The 14,993-nt window shown below is 47.5% G+C and overlaps 1 protein-coding gene across 5 annotated transcripts in view; it reads left to right on the forward strand.

Annotated features, from left to right (window-relative positions):
- The window catches only part of C1H1orf226 (chromosome 1 C1orf226 homolog), a 327,193-nt gene that overhangs the window by 291,611 nt on the left and 20,589 nt on the right, over positions 1 to 14,993 (forward strand). For 4 of the 5 annotated variants that reach the window (XM_017948808.3, XM_009185747.4, XM_017948820.3 and 1 more), the window contains 3 exons: positions 3,253 to 3,419; positions 5,034 to 5,210; positions 13,421 to 13,586. In XM_017948808.3, the coding sequence (XP_017804297.1) occupies positions 3,253 to 3,419; positions 5,034 to 5,210; positions 13,421 to 13,586 (510 nt within the window). Of the gene's footprint in view, positions 1 to 3,252; positions 3,420 to 5,033; positions 5,211 to 5,259; positions 8,987 to 13,420; positions 13,587 to 14,993 lie in introns of those variants that run through there. The other variant, XM_009185715.4, reaches the window with a different exon arrangement.

Consider the following 14,993-nt stretch of genomic DNA (forward strand, 5'->3'; position numbering starts at 1 on the left):
TCCTCTTCTTCCTCCTCTTCTTCCTCTTCTTCTTCTTCCTCTTCTTCTTCTTCTTCCTATTCTTCCTCTTCTTCCTCCTCTTCTTCCTCTTCTTCCTCCTCTTCTTCCTCTTCTTCTTCCTCTTCTTCTTCTTCCTCTTCTTCTTCTTCTTCTTCTTTCTTCTTTCTTCTCTTTCTTCTTTTCTTTTCTCGAGACAGAATCTCACTCTATTGTCCAGGCAGGAGTGCAGTGGCATTATCTCAGCTCCCTGCAACCTCTGCCTCCCAGGTTCAAGCAATTCTCCTGTCTCAGCCTCCCGAGTAGCTGGGATTACAGGCATGCATCACCATGCCCAGCTAATTTTTGTATTTTAGTAGAGATGGGATTTCACCATGTTGGCCAGGCTGGTCCCAAACTCCTGAGCTCAGGTGACCCACCCATCTCAGCCTCCCAAAGTGCTGGAATTACAGGCATAAGCCACCACGCCCGGCCTGCAGGCTCCTCTTCTACCTACCCCTTAAGTGTTGCAATTTCTCCTGGACTTGCCCCTGGTATTTTTTTTTTTTTCTGACATTCCATGATTTCAACTAAAGTTTACCTTTAGGCCAGGCATTTTTCCATTCATGCACTGTAGTCATCTACTCAGCTTGCCATAATAAAATGCAGTAGATTGGATGGCTTAAACAACATTTATTTCTGACAGTTTTGGAGACTGAGAAGTCCAAGATTAAGGTACCAGCCAATTTGGTTCCTGGTGAGGACTCTCTTCTGGCTTGCAAACAGCTGCCTTTTTGCTGTGTTCTCACAGGGTGGAAAGAGAGGGATCTCCTACATCCGTTCTTACAAGGGCATGAATCCCATCATGAGGACTGCATTCTCATGATCTAATTACCTCCCAAAAGCTCATCTCCAAATGCTATTACATTGGGAGCTAAGGCTTCCACATATGAACACCAACATTCAGTCCATAACATACCCAACAGCCTAATAGGTATCTCTACTTGACTGTTACACAGACTCTTACAATGTCAACAGGTTTAAAACTGAACTCATTCTCTTACCTGCAATCCTGCTTCTTCTGGATTTTTCCTATAGGATGCCATTCTCCACTCAGTCACCCGAATCAGATATTTTAAAACTCATCCTGCACATATCCCCACCCCCGCCCCCACCACAGCCAAGCAAGACCTGTGATTTCTGCCCCCTAAAGATCTTCAAATCCGTCTCTTCTCCATGTTATTGCCATTGTCTTCACTCAAGCCCTCATATTTTCCACCTAGAGTATTGCTTTCTCTCATTCCTTCTGGATCTATCCTCCATACTATATCTAGAGTGAAATTTTAAAAGGATGAAAATGTTTTGGTATTACCTGCTTTCTAGTCCCTCAAGATAAGATGCTGACTCTTCCTGGTAAGGTCCCTCCCACTTGCATTGCCTGACATGTAGTGGACTTCCTGCCTCTGTCCCTCTCTGCCTCGCCCCCGCGCCTGGCCAAACCTGAGAGATTTTCTGATTCCACCTGGGTTTCTGGAGAGGCCCTGTCCAAACCTTCTGTGTCTGGGGCTTCTTAGCTCTCGTTATTAGGATCTCCAGGGATGGGAAGTAGATAAGCAGCCTTCTCCTGCAGCCTGTTCTCCTGTTTTGCTACCCTGTCACTACACTACTTCCTTTGTCAGTATTTATGGAACACTTTCTCTGTGCCAGGGAAACATTTTTAGGAAACATGGATGAGACACAGCCTGGCCTCAAGTCTATAAGGGAAGATTATGGCCAGGCACATCCAATATCGTGTGCTAAGTGCACAGAGCACTGCAGGAGCTCAGCTTCTCCTGATCACTAACGGAAATTTCACCCTGCTTTGTCCTATACAGGCATGGAGAACCAAATGCTTAGTTCCCAGCACACCCACCTACCAACCCTCTATCTCTCAGGCTAAGCCCCCAGCCATCAAGATGGTCACTTCCGGGTGCAGGGTGTGGTAGAAAGCAGGCTGCTTCCAGTGCTCCCCGCCTACTGACTGACCAAGGGTCAGAAGAGCTTCCCCTTCCCTGCCCCCATTAGCTGCAGTCAGAACCATCTTTTCTGTTAAACACCTTTGCAGCCCTTCATAGGACTGTCTCCTCAGCTCCTGGAGTAGCCAGGAAGAAAACCAAGCCCACTGTTTACTTTCTGCATGCCAGGCTTGTTTCCCTAGATGACTCGTGTAGGTTTGCATAGGAAAACTTGTTAGAACAATTTGTTCTACAAGGCAGGCACTCAAATGACCGAGGCCCGCTTACCTGGGCTAGCTTCAGCACTGGGGCATCAGCTCTGTATCTCCTGCTTTACAGCCACCTGTTCCATTTTATAATTGGTGCGTGGTCTCTGAAAACTCATGAAAAATCTTATTTAAAGACAGCAGTAATTAACCTAATTGCAAATATAGAAAATGAAAATATTTCCTATGAAATGCCCAGGAGTTGCCAGATGTTTTTATAGAATCCCAGAAATAGGATCAAGGAGGGAAGATAAATAAGAAATAGCAGGCCTTTCATACACTGGTATGAAGCAGTATGCTGTGCCTACTGTTTAAATATTAAATAAAGGCATGGCCATTGTCTTCAGTGGAAAGGAAGAAATGTGGGAAGTGGAAAAATTGGATAAGGAAGCGTGGAAAAGCAGCCACCCCATCTCTCTCCTCCTCCCTGTGCCACTTCCTGCAGGCCTCTTCCTGGCTTCTGCTCTTGGTGAGAGGATCAGGCTCTGAGGGCTGGGAGATTGATAATGTGTTAAAATGCAGCCTCACATCTCCCTGCCTTATTCCTCAGTCATGGAACCCTACCTGTCCATCTAACTGAGCCTCTAATTCTGTCATTGAAGAAACAGGGCCCAGAGAGTGAAGTGATTTGCTTCTTGTCCAGCAGTTCATTAGAAGCCCAACCTCCTCATTTCTGGACCCCCAGACCAGGGCTCTTTCCCTTGGCTGCTTCCATTCCTGAGCTGCAATGACATGGAGATGACCAGCATCCCTTTCTTCCAGTGTACCCTGTCAATATAGGCCTGTGTACTTGGCAAAACTTTTACATCCAGGCTTGTTTCTGGACTTTGAACAGATCCTAAGATGGGAACATCTTACTGGGCTAGAAATGCACTTTAAGGTACTTGAGTGAAAAGATGTGTGAAAGCCAGTGGCATCCCTAGGCTCGACATGCCTGAAAGCTCAAGTGTTAGGAAAGGAGGACTTTGTTCTTGGTGTTTTCATTCTCTCCCCTCCCTCCCGTGTTGTCCCTGCAGGCCGCCAGCTCACTGGAGCCGAGAGGGCCTCCACGGCCACTGCGGAGGAGACTGACATCGACGCGGTGGAGGTCCCACTCCCAGGGAATGACGTCCTGGAATTCAGCCGAGGAGTGACTGATCTAGATGCCGTAGGGAAGGAAGGAGGGTCCCACACAGGCTCCAAGGTAGGCAGGAGATGGCTCATCTGTGTGATCTGCACACGTGTGCCCTCAGGTCATCAGTCGCTTCCTAGCCCCTGCCGGCTCATCTTCCGAGTGAGGCACTCCATGGCACAGTGGCGGTGCCAGAGCACGCTTCACTGCCTTTCAGAGGGTCTGACTTCCAGAGGGTCTGGACACTAGATGCTGCTGCAGGCCAGGATGCCGTGGAGCTGATTCCTGACACACATTGCCCTCCCCAAATCCCACCAATATTTGATCTCCTACTCCCTGGCACCCTCTTCCCTTAACAGCATCTCATCTTTGCACAGTATTTTGCAAGGCTCACTCTGGCACACACACACACACACACACACATACAGACTCCCCTGTGGCTTAGCTGATAGAGCAAAGTCAGTTTGGGCCCCCTCTGCCTGTAGTAGTGGTGGTGTACCTTTCGTAATTCCTGTAGATAGCACTATGGAGTCTGGAAATTGGCCCACTGAATGTTAGCAACTGAAAGACCACCTTAGTCATCGTCAGCTCCAACCTAACATCATATAGGTGAGATGACTGTGGCTTCTGGGGTTTCCTAATGTGATCCAATTAAGAAACTAAGAACTTGAGACCAAATTCCAACCTGAAGCCAAACCTAATTAAAAATATTTTAAACCCAGAAGCAAAATTACTGACCAATAGCTCTACCCTTAGATTCCCAGGCAGTTTATATCATGGCACCTCTCTTTCTTCAACATTCATGTCTTATCTCACGTGGAGGTTTGGAGGGCAGTTCGGTTCTAAATTGTCTGCCTGGGGTTTCCTTTGGAACCAGTTTGTCCTCTACAAGTGGAAATAGCCCTGTGTCACTGGGGGCCTTCCTTGTGTGTGTCTGAAGAAGTCCCCACAGCAGAGCTGCCTGGAACAAAATGCCTTTCCCTGCCATTGAACTCTATGAATCGTAGAAGCCATCTTGGTAAAAATGTCCACAGGAGAGGGAGACAGAAGGAAAGGAGGGAAGGACACAGGAACTTCTTTCATCTAACAGGATCTCTCCAGATCATTATGTATTTTAGGATCCAAACTTCTTTGTTGATGGTTCTCACCAGAGGCAGTGGAGGGCAGGAGGTAGCCCCCTCACCTGCCCCTTCTTCCAGGACCCAACTCCAAACTTCTCCCAACAAGGGAGAAGGAACATCTCAGACCCTGGAGGAGGGAGCCCTAAGGACACAGCAGAGTACAGGATTGAAGCTGTCTCCTTCCTGTTATCATGGTAGGGTGGACGGAAGCTATGTTTTTCTAAAATAGATTCTTCTAAGTCTAGAACCTCAAGGAACTCAGTGACAGGGTGTCATTGAAAGTGGTGGGCAAGAGATGGAGCAGTATCAGCCATCAGTCTCCCATCATGCGGGGTCAGTTACCGAGGTGTCCCCATACGATTTTTTGACTGTGTGGTATCAGCCCAGGCAGCTACACCATTTCCTTCCTGGGCCTCTACTCCCATTTTCATCGAAGATGCAGTGCTGTCAGCTTATGGATTGTAAATGCACCAATTTACTCCTCCCAAGTGCATGCCAAAGAGAGGGAGGCCCCTCAAGATGGCTCCTGCCACTTGTCATGTCCTGTCTTCTCCTTCCGCTCCAGGTTTCGCACCCCCAGGAGCCCATGCTGACAGCCTCACCCAGGATGCTGCTCCCTTCTTCTTCCTCGAAGCCTCCAGGCCTGGGCACAGAGACACCGCTGTCCACTCACCACCAGATGCAACTCCTCCAGCAGCTCCTCCAGCAGCAGCAGCAGCAGACGCAAGTGGCTGTGGCCCAGGTTCTCCTCAGCCTCCTCCCTACTTCGCAGGCTCCACTCTCATGGGCTTGATGCACCTTCCCTAGCGAGGGGCTCAGGACAGGTTTAAAATCTAGGGAGTCATAAGGAATTGCTCATGCTATTGAATCATTGCTTGTTGGGGAGCGGGAGCGGGATAGATGGGGGATGCAGTTGAAATGGAGAGGCACATTTTGGTTTCCCATGTATCCCCTGCTCTGAGCTGGGCTTGGCTGGCTTGGCTGAATGTTGTTAATGACTTGAACTGACCAAGGGAAAAGATGCACACAATTCCACCCTTCCTTTCCTGCCTTATTTTCCTGACATTTGGGGCGGGAAAGTGATGCCTTTGGAGTCAGAACAGTTGTGGCTTTATGATACCACTCTTAAAACAGCTGAAAGTATGAATTTGTGTCAAACACCGTTGTAAAAAGACTACTACCCCTAGCATCCCAGTCTCCATGTCTATAATAAGTTTCCCAGTCTCCATTATGATCTACTTATTCCAGGCAGTATTTGATTGGAATTCATTATTGTAGGATTTAACTTACAGGAATTTAGGTATATTATTTGAGCTGTAATGAAAAGAATTGACTTAGATCTCAGAATCAAGGTGGTGTTTGTGCCCCAAAAAACTTGTTGGGCTGCTGCTACATTGTAGGGGAGGGCAAGCTGATTTCCCGTGCTGCTTTCAGCAGGGATTCCTCCTGTTTACTTTCTATAGAGGGCACTGTAGTCCACATCTTCCTTGGGACTTAGGAGTCTGAGCTTCCTCTCTACCACGGGCACTCAGGGAATGGTGAAGACATTCATTCATACCCAAGGCTGAATCCTGAGGCGAGAGCCAGGGTCAGGGCCTGATGAGTACATGAAGATCTTAGGAGAGGGGGCAGTTGGGGCTTGAGAGAATTGGTAAAGGATCTGGAAAGGCAGCCTGCATCAACATTCTAAATTTGCTTGACCAGACTGTTGACCACTTAGGTTTTCTGCATTCTAGAATGGCGGGGAGCAGACTTCTCCAGGGAGCACTTATTGCTCTCTGTTATGTCTTCTGCTTACTCTTGTCCTGGCTCTTGAGTGGACTGAATCATTCAGACAGAGATATCCTTTCTACCTTTCCACCTTGAGGAGGCACGCGGCGACCTGGCCATGACAGGATCTGCTATGACTCAGGGTTTGAAGAAGACCTACTTGTAACACGGTCTCCTGACCTGGGCCTGAGGTGCGAGACTCATGGATGACTTTTACATCCAGGTTTCAGGAGAGTAGAGTCAATGGGACACAGCTCTCAAGTTATTGGAGTCTTTTTAAAAAGTCTTACCATGAAACAGAAGGATATCTTGTGATGCTAGGAGGATTTGCAGGTGTTCAAAACAGCAACAGAGAGGGGGAATGTCATTAATGGCTTCTTATATTTGGAGAAAAAAATCATTTCTCTTTGTCAAATAAAATAATCCATCTCCTATCATTATTGATGGCATGGCAGTCTGAGAATCCTCTCCCTAGCGTGATGGCTGACAGGAGCACAAAGACTAAGCACTCCAGCACGGGTCCATTCTCAGACTCATTTCATTTCCACAAGTTTCCCATTGAATACAGATCATAATACTTTTATTTTGTAGCGTATCAATTACCAAGTAATTATTATTTATGTAGCAGTGGGCTTGATGCATATTCATGATATGATTTTATCAAGGAGACATTTGAATTTGAAGTCACTGCCGAGTACTAGAGAGAAACTATTTGCAAATGTGTAATCCACACGCGAGTGTTGTGGTGGTGGAAGGAAGCATTCAGTCTACAAAGCAACAAGACATGTAGCTTATCACAGGTCTATCACAGTCAGGATGAAACCCTAAGAGTGGTTTTCTGGTATAGAATCAAGTGTCAGTCTCCATGGGAAATCCTGCCCTGGCCCTGTTTTAATTGCGTCTCTCCTAGAAGACAATGAATCTAGGGGAAGGAAACAGCGTGGTATTAGGGATTTGCTTCCTGAGCCTCTCTCAGTTCTAGACATGTCCACAGGCTGAGCACCCTTAGCCTCTCACTCACTTGGAATCTGTTGAATATAGTTGCCCTGCTTGACTCTCTGTACAAGCAGTGTGGTGATCAAAAGGCCACTGTAGTGCGTCTGTGTCCCACAGTGGTGAGATGACTTTAGGGAGAGTCTTAGGCTACCAAAATCGTCAGATAGGACAGGACCTTGGGGTCATCTGATAGGTTCTTGAACATACTCCTGTACCTCTGTCTGCCATGCCTATCTGTCTCTGACTACCTTCTTTCTGTTCGCATCTTGCTTTTGCTGTCCAGGAGCACAGCAGGGATATTGTACCTTTCAGCTGGCTTTCAGCTCCCCTGTCCTGCAGACGGATTTGGTCCTAAACTGACCTTCAGTTAGAGGTTTCTCTTCACACTGCTCTTTCTCCCACTTTCTTTGTAGTGTTTAATCCAAGGGCTTTTTATTAGTGTCTATATCCTTGGGTAAAAGCAATTATGTAAGATGTAGCTGGACTAATAGGTGTCTTGGTGTCTTTCACACGTTTGAAATAGACCAAGTATAGCAAACTTGGTTTCTCTGCACCGGTGGGGCTGATTTCAGTTTCCAGCACGAGGTCAGCTCTTACTTGTTCTGTCAAACTCTGTTGCCACCAAACTGCAAGGCTTCTGTCTGTCTTTATTAAACTACCAGCAGTCCCCAGAATTCCAATGAGTAAAACTGTGACCTCAGCCTTTCAGGTGGGAATAGTTTTCTCGGAGAGCATCCAAATCCTCCTGTGTTGTTCCTGGGTAAAAATCTCAGGATAAAGACAGTTTCTTGCAGACAAATGTACCCTTGAGGTCACTTGTTGCACTATTTATGTTCCCCCACCCCCACCTCCCATTTCTTTCCACAGGCCAGTCTAGTTCTGCTGTTGCCATGGGGACCAGGCTTAGGTCTCCTTCACAGTGTCCTGATTTGGTTTAAGACCGCAAGACCTCTCCCAGCCTCACCCTAAATTAGTTCTGAGCTGGTCTCGAAGGGGCCCGCCCTGACCTTAAAGGTATATGGGCAAAGGTGGTATTCAGCTGACTCTTAAGTATTTCCAGGTTAGACCTCAGTGTGTAAATAGTGAATACCCAAGTCCCTCTGACCACTCTTCCAACCCAGCATGAGGCTTGCCTGGCTGCACTAGCTTCCTGCTTTTAGGTGGACCAGAAGTTCAAGGGTGTGAATGAGAGTATAGCTAAGCCTCAAATCGAAGCTGGGATGTAGCTGGCACCTGCATGGCCGTGGGCTGGGCCGACATAGTCTCAGAACTGATCTGGGCACTGTGGCTGATTGGCAAGAGTTAAGTAGGCCAGGTCTGTTCACAGTTTGCCAATTCCCAGCCTTGTTCATGAGGAAAGTGTTAGTACAGTTCAGTATTGCTATTTAAAGATTTCTCCTCTACCTGCTGCCACTTCCGCTTGTTCAGGAACAAGGAATTGGTTATTTATGCTTCGCAATCATGTATGCTGTAGTTAGAGGAACAGTGCTAACAAAACTCCGCATCCCCACCCGAGGCCCTCTATTTAGCATCTGTCCCTGTGGCTTCTCCCAGTCCCCAGAACCCTGGTGTGCACTGCCCAAGTCCCTGCCATGTGCATGCTGAGACAGCGGCACCTGCCTCTGCTTCTGTGTCCAGTGTGTGGGGGGGGCAAATTGCTCTGGTTCTCTCCACTGCCATTTCCATGTGCTTGCTACTCCCTAACTTCAGCCTGGCCCTGCCCTCACTTCTGATGGAGGAGCTGGAGTCCAGGCAAGTAAGCTGGAGAGTGAGGGGGCCAATGGTCTGGTGTGGCTGGGTGGGTTGAGGGTGGGTTTCAGAGTCTGGGGAAGCAGTGTAGAGCTGGAGGGTGCAGGGCTGAACTTTTGTGTGTCATGATGAGGCCAGAGTGCAGAGCTGGACATCTGAGCCCTGGCACTCCAGGCATGGCCTTAGTGTCACATCACTCTGTGCCACATCACTAACTTAGTATGTAAGTACAACATTCATTGCCAAAGACAACACACTTCTGCAAAGGAGACACTAATTTGTACCTTTCCAGAAAGAAATATGGTCTACTTTTATGAAAGGGGTTTAATTCTTTGAAAGAAAAGCGTGCTAAATCCAAAAAACATCCCATCTGGTGGGGAGGAGGTGGTGGTCTCTGCCCCTGTTGTATGAATGGGGAAACAAAGCACAGAGGGCTGTAGCAGACTGCCCAAACCAAGGCTTCACATAACGCTGCCTCATTTCAGTGCTTCAAGTTCAAGCCTACATAGTTATAAAACACTACGCCTCAAAGTTAAAAGAAGTCCAGGCCATTTTGTCTCAGTGTGGCCTGATTTGGGCTCTCCTGCAGCACAGCCTGCCACAGCATGGGGTTTGAGCCTTATGCCCAGTACCACTTTTGACAGCTGCAGAAGCAGAGGGCTCATTAGTGCTGGCTCAGGCAGTGGCAGCAGCGAGTGCTCACATAGTCGCAGGGCTTGAAAATACCTGAAATAGTATAACTGGTTTTACAGAGGTAAAACGCCCATTTAATCTGGTACAAGGAGCATTTTCTCATGGCACTTAGTGCCAGTGGATCTGCAATGGGAAGCAATTAATTCAAGGGTCTTCTTTTAGGTATTGCTGGTACTCCACCATTGGTACTTGGGTACCTGCAAAACAAGATTTCAAGTTTTTTCCTGGCTTCTGTAAGAGGGGACTCTTCCTTCACCCTCAATTCTAATTCTCGGACTTCACAGTGGGGAACTGAGCCATTAACAAATTCCCTCTAGTACTGACCACGATGTCAACCTGGATGTGGAATTATCAACTGTCTGATCCTCAAGTCAGTCCTATTGGTTGACAGATGGAGAAACTGAGGTCTGGAGAGGAGTGAGTTATCTACAGTTGCCTAGGGAGTACCCAACAGACAAGCACTCCAGCTCCTGGTCTGGTGCATTTGAATGGCCTGTCCTGTTGGGATGTTCAGATTGGGAAGCAGGAAACTGACTCTGGGCTGGGTGCAGTGGCTCACACCTGTAATCCCAGCACTTTGGGAGGCCAAGGCAGGTGGATCACTTGAGGTCAGGAGTTCAAGACCAGCCCAGCCAACATGGGGAAACCCCGTCTCTACTAAAAATACAAAAATTAGCCAGGTGTGGTGGCAGGCACTGGTAATTCCAGCTATTTGGGAGGATGAGGCAGGAGAATTGCTTGAACCCAGGAGGCAGAGGTTGCAGTGAGCTGAGATCGCACCACTGCACTCCAGCCTGTGTGACAGAGTGAGTCTCAAAAAAAAAAAAAAAAAAAAAAAAGAAGGAAAGAAAGAAAAGAAACTGACACTGCAGTATGTGTGCAGAGAGCCCTCAATAAGTGCCAGTTAGAGATATGCAGGATTCTCTACTTTCTTTGTTTATAATCACCAAAAAACTTTGTTCCACATTTCTCTCTGTTTGGTTTGGTTCCAAAGAAAATGGAAGATGAATAATTTAGTAATTTTATTTGCTCAGTAGGTTCCTTTCGATGACATTCTTTGTTGGGATAAGTAACGGTACTCGTAAGTGCAAGATTAAGCTTACCCTTCTCTGAGGCTTATCTGTGGGCTTCCCACAGCAGTTGTCTTGTTCCTTAGAACCAAATAGATTTGAGGGATCCCAAGCTGAAATTTCTCCATGCCTCCCTTTCCAAGGAGGAGAAAACCTTAATAGCCACCCATCGTCTGACATCCAGATTAAAATATTATTGACATTTCTTTCCCTGTTGAGTGGATATAGGAAGAAACAAACTCAGTTTCTTCCTGCTATACTGTCACAACATACTTCTATGACCAAATGTATGGGACTTTTTCCCACACACCAAGCAAGCAAGCAGTTCTGCAGAGGACACGCAGTGTCCTCTAACTCAGTTTGATTCTGATACTATCGACCTGGAAACAGCATCAGATCCTACAGTTTGAGGGCTCAATCCTGCAAGACTTTCCCCCATTTCAGACACCAATTACAAGTAATAGTTTGTCACCTACACCTCTGACCAATTGGCTATAAATTGGTGTTCCCTCTACCCTCTTCTTGGACTCAACTGATTTGCTAGAGCAACTCACAGAACTCAGGGAAACACCTACATTTACTGGTTTACTTTAAAGGATATTATAAGGGATACCAATGAACACCAGATGGAAGACATGCATAGAAGGGCAGCTAGAGCTCCCATGCCCTCCCCAGGTGCACCACCCTCCAGGAACCTCCAAATGTTCAACCTGGCAGCTCCCCCAATCCAGTCCTTTTGAGTTTTTAATGGAGGCTTTATTATGTAGGCATGATTGATTACATCACTGGCCACTGATGATTAGTTTAACTTTTAGCCCCTCCCCTCCTGGAGGTTAGGGCGTGGGACTGAAAAGTCCCAACCCTCTAATCATACCTTGGTCTTTCCTGTGACCAGCCCCCATCCTGAAGCTTCCAGGGGTTCCCCAACCACTAATCATCTAATAAGCATACAAAAAACTTTCTTACCACTCTGGATATCTCAAGGTTTGGGGAGCTATATGTCAGGAAACAGGAATGAAGACCAAACATGTATTTCACTGTATCACACCTGTTCTCACCCCTCCCCAGATCTTTTCTCAATTAATATGAGACAAAAAAATGAGTCTGACTTCTAGACCAAAATATCTTCTGTCCTTAGCAGCTTTATGGAGGACAGATTTACTTTAAATTCCTTAGGCATTATGCCCCTATAGCTCCACTCAATTAGAAACAGGGTCAATGGCAAGGTCAGGGCCTCCAATCTGGGCAAGAGGGAGGCAGCCACTGTATCCACAAGTGTAATTCTCTGAGTGCTGGTTGCTGGGAGGGGCATGCCCTGGGCCAGCAGGTCACTTGGCCAGGGGTGGCCAACTGTGAGGTTAGTACTGCCCTTTACTCCCTAAAAAAAATGTGAATCTCTTCAGAGCAAACTCCTCTTCAGAAATTTGAGCATTTGTTTTCTGAGCAAGAGAATCAGCTAATGCTTTTGACTCCCCATCCATCTTCCTGCATCCTCGTCACACCTCTCCTGCCCCCAGTCACCTGGCTCTGTCTTTACCCACACCATGGTTTTGGTACAAGAACACCCTTTTCCCCATAAGCTACATTGATTCAGGCCATAAAAATTCATTAGTTCCCTTTCTTCGGGGGCTTTCTGAAACCCTCCCTGGAGAACCCTTTATTCACTTCTTTGCACAAGAATCACATATGTGTGAACACTAGTATTGGCCTTCTAACTCAGTTTCTTCAAACCAGGGTCCTGGTCTGGTTGCCCCTGTCTCCTCCCACTGAGTTTCATCTCCACATAAGGATTGCTCACCAAGAACAGAGATGTTGACACCACTGGGCCTCAAGCATGCTGAATGCATCGCTGCTGGCTGCTCTGCCATGAGAACGTTGGAAATTGATGAGGGTGCCACAAACTGTTCACCTCAGCCCTTCTGGGCTGGTTGGAGGAGGCCCTCTCATGAGTCAGTCAGCAAATGTTTAACCCCTACCAGGTGGTCCTGGTGGTATGTGGTATGAATCATGGTCCTAGATGTCTGCCATGGCAAATAAAAAGGGAAGACAGGGAAAGAAGCTGCCACCTACAGAGTGGCTAGATGACAGCTGCATCACTAATTTAAAAAGCCATGTGTAGTGCTTCCTATTTCTCACTACTTTTGGGTTAGTGGGGGAGGGAGAAAGATTATATGGGCTTCGTTGTGACACTGTTCTTAGCCAGTGGGTCAATAGATCAGTTTTGGTTTTGTTTTTTAGAAGACGGGATGAGAAAAGAGTGTGCCCCCTTCCACCTCCAACGTGGCATATGCCATACTAGGTGCTGAAGGAGTTCTCTAAGCAGGGATAGAGCACTGTGCGTGTGTGTGTGTGTATGTGTGTATGTGGTGGGGGCTGGGGGTCGATGGCTCTTTCCTGCTTCTTGCCCTTGGTATGGGGCCCAGAGTGGTACCTTAGTGATACATCATGGCCCTCCCTTGGGACACACAGCTTCACAGGGTCAGTGAACCCACTCCTTTCGGCTCCTCCTCTGGAATGATAAGCCCAGATGCCCATTCTGCCCGTGAAGGGCTTCTTCTTGAACTGAATGTGGAGGGCATCTCTGGTCCCGGCTGTCTGCCAGCGACTCTCATGTGCATTCATGTCCCTCTCTTCTCTCTGTCCTGTCTTCTCTGCTGCTGCCTCTTTTCTGCAGGTACACTTGCTGAAGGACCAGTTGGCTGCTGAGGCTGCGGCGCGGCTGGAGGCCCAGGCTCGCGTGCACCAGCTTTTGCTGCAGAACAAGGACATGCTCCAGCACATCTCCCTGCTGGTCAAGCAGGTGCAAGAGCTGGAGCTGAAGCTGTCAGGACAGAACGCCAGTAAGCCAGTGCCCTCCCCAGCCCCGCTTCCTCTGTGAAGGCTCTGGAAAGAGTGTTACTTTCCTCAAGTTTTTGGTGGTGCTTTCTTGGACCCCTGACCTGCCCCTATATTCCAGCAGAAAACATAGGCAGCTTTGTTTCCCCATTAGTATACTTAATGAATTACAGAATCGCATGCCCAAAGGAGATCTCAGGTGCCTTCTAATCCAGGCCCAGGGCTGGACTTTGAGTGTCCCCGGAGCCACTGCTATGTGCTCATTCAGTCTCTATTTGATAGGGGCTCAGGTACTCTATGTCCTAGGGCAGCCCATTTCTTTCTCAGAGAGCTTTTGCAACCACCATACAGTATACTCGGCACCTATTGGGTGTCATGGTCTCTGTGAGCTCTGTGGGAGACAGCAAATTGTTTCTTAGTTTACTATTCTGCACTATGTATTTCAAAACTCTGTCACATAGAAAAAGCTGGGAGCAGTATATCTGTTCAGTGGATAAGGCAGTGGAATCACTGGCTGCACAGCTTTGCTGGACAATGGCAGAGGTTGCCTAGCCCCTACTTGAGAGGCTTTCTCTACACTCAGCACCCCCAGACTGGACTGGACAGCTGTAGATTGCAACACATTTTCACGCCTTCCTCTTGAGCCTTTCTGTGGGTTGTATGCATGCTCAGAGTGTGTGTGGGCTGTGGACCAGCAAATACCCATTGACCACACATTGTGCCAGAAACTGATAGAATTTTTTGCATGTGAGATCATTTAATCCCTGTAGTTTGGCTGCAGAAAAATGGGATGCCATTTTACAGATGAGGTAACAGATTCAGGGAGGTTAAGTAATTAGCTCAAGGTTACAGGCCTAGCAAGGAGCAGAGTCAAGATTCAAACCTAGATCTGATTGCAAAACTTTGTTCCAACTATACCAGTGGTTCCCCCAAACTATCCCGTGAGCTCTTTTAAAAATACATCTTACTGGGTCCAACCTACAGAGATCCTACATCATTGGGTCTGGGGCTGGTCTGGGAGCCTGTATTTTTAAAGTAACCCAGAGGTATGGATTGGAAACCTTCACCACTCTGGAAGCCTCTCTGGATTTTCCAGATTATTCATTGAAACTCTGCTCTATCCTAATTAATGCTTATTTATATGATTGTACTAAAGGTTACCACAGGCTTCTAACATGGTTCTCTCAATTGGTACCTTTTTCCTACCACTAACACTATTCAGAGCCTTTAGTGGCTTCCAGAACCATCATATGGTTCTCATGTCCCCGCCTTTACCACCTCCCAAAGCTCCTCCCCTTCAGCGAGGTGTGTCTGGAGCTATGTGGGGGCGCCAGGAAGGGGTGAAGAGTTAAGAGATCCAAAGCCCGGGAAGGTGCTGCTAAGCTGGTCTGGGAAGGGCTTTTGCAGGGCAC

Source organism: Papio anubis, chromosome 1, assembly GCF_008728515.1.
Source record: "Papio anubis isolate 15944 chromosome 1, Panubis1.0, whole genome shotgun sequence".
Taxonomy (NCBI): Eukaryota; Metazoa; Chordata; class Mammalia; order Primates; family Cercopithecidae; genus Papio; species Papio anubis.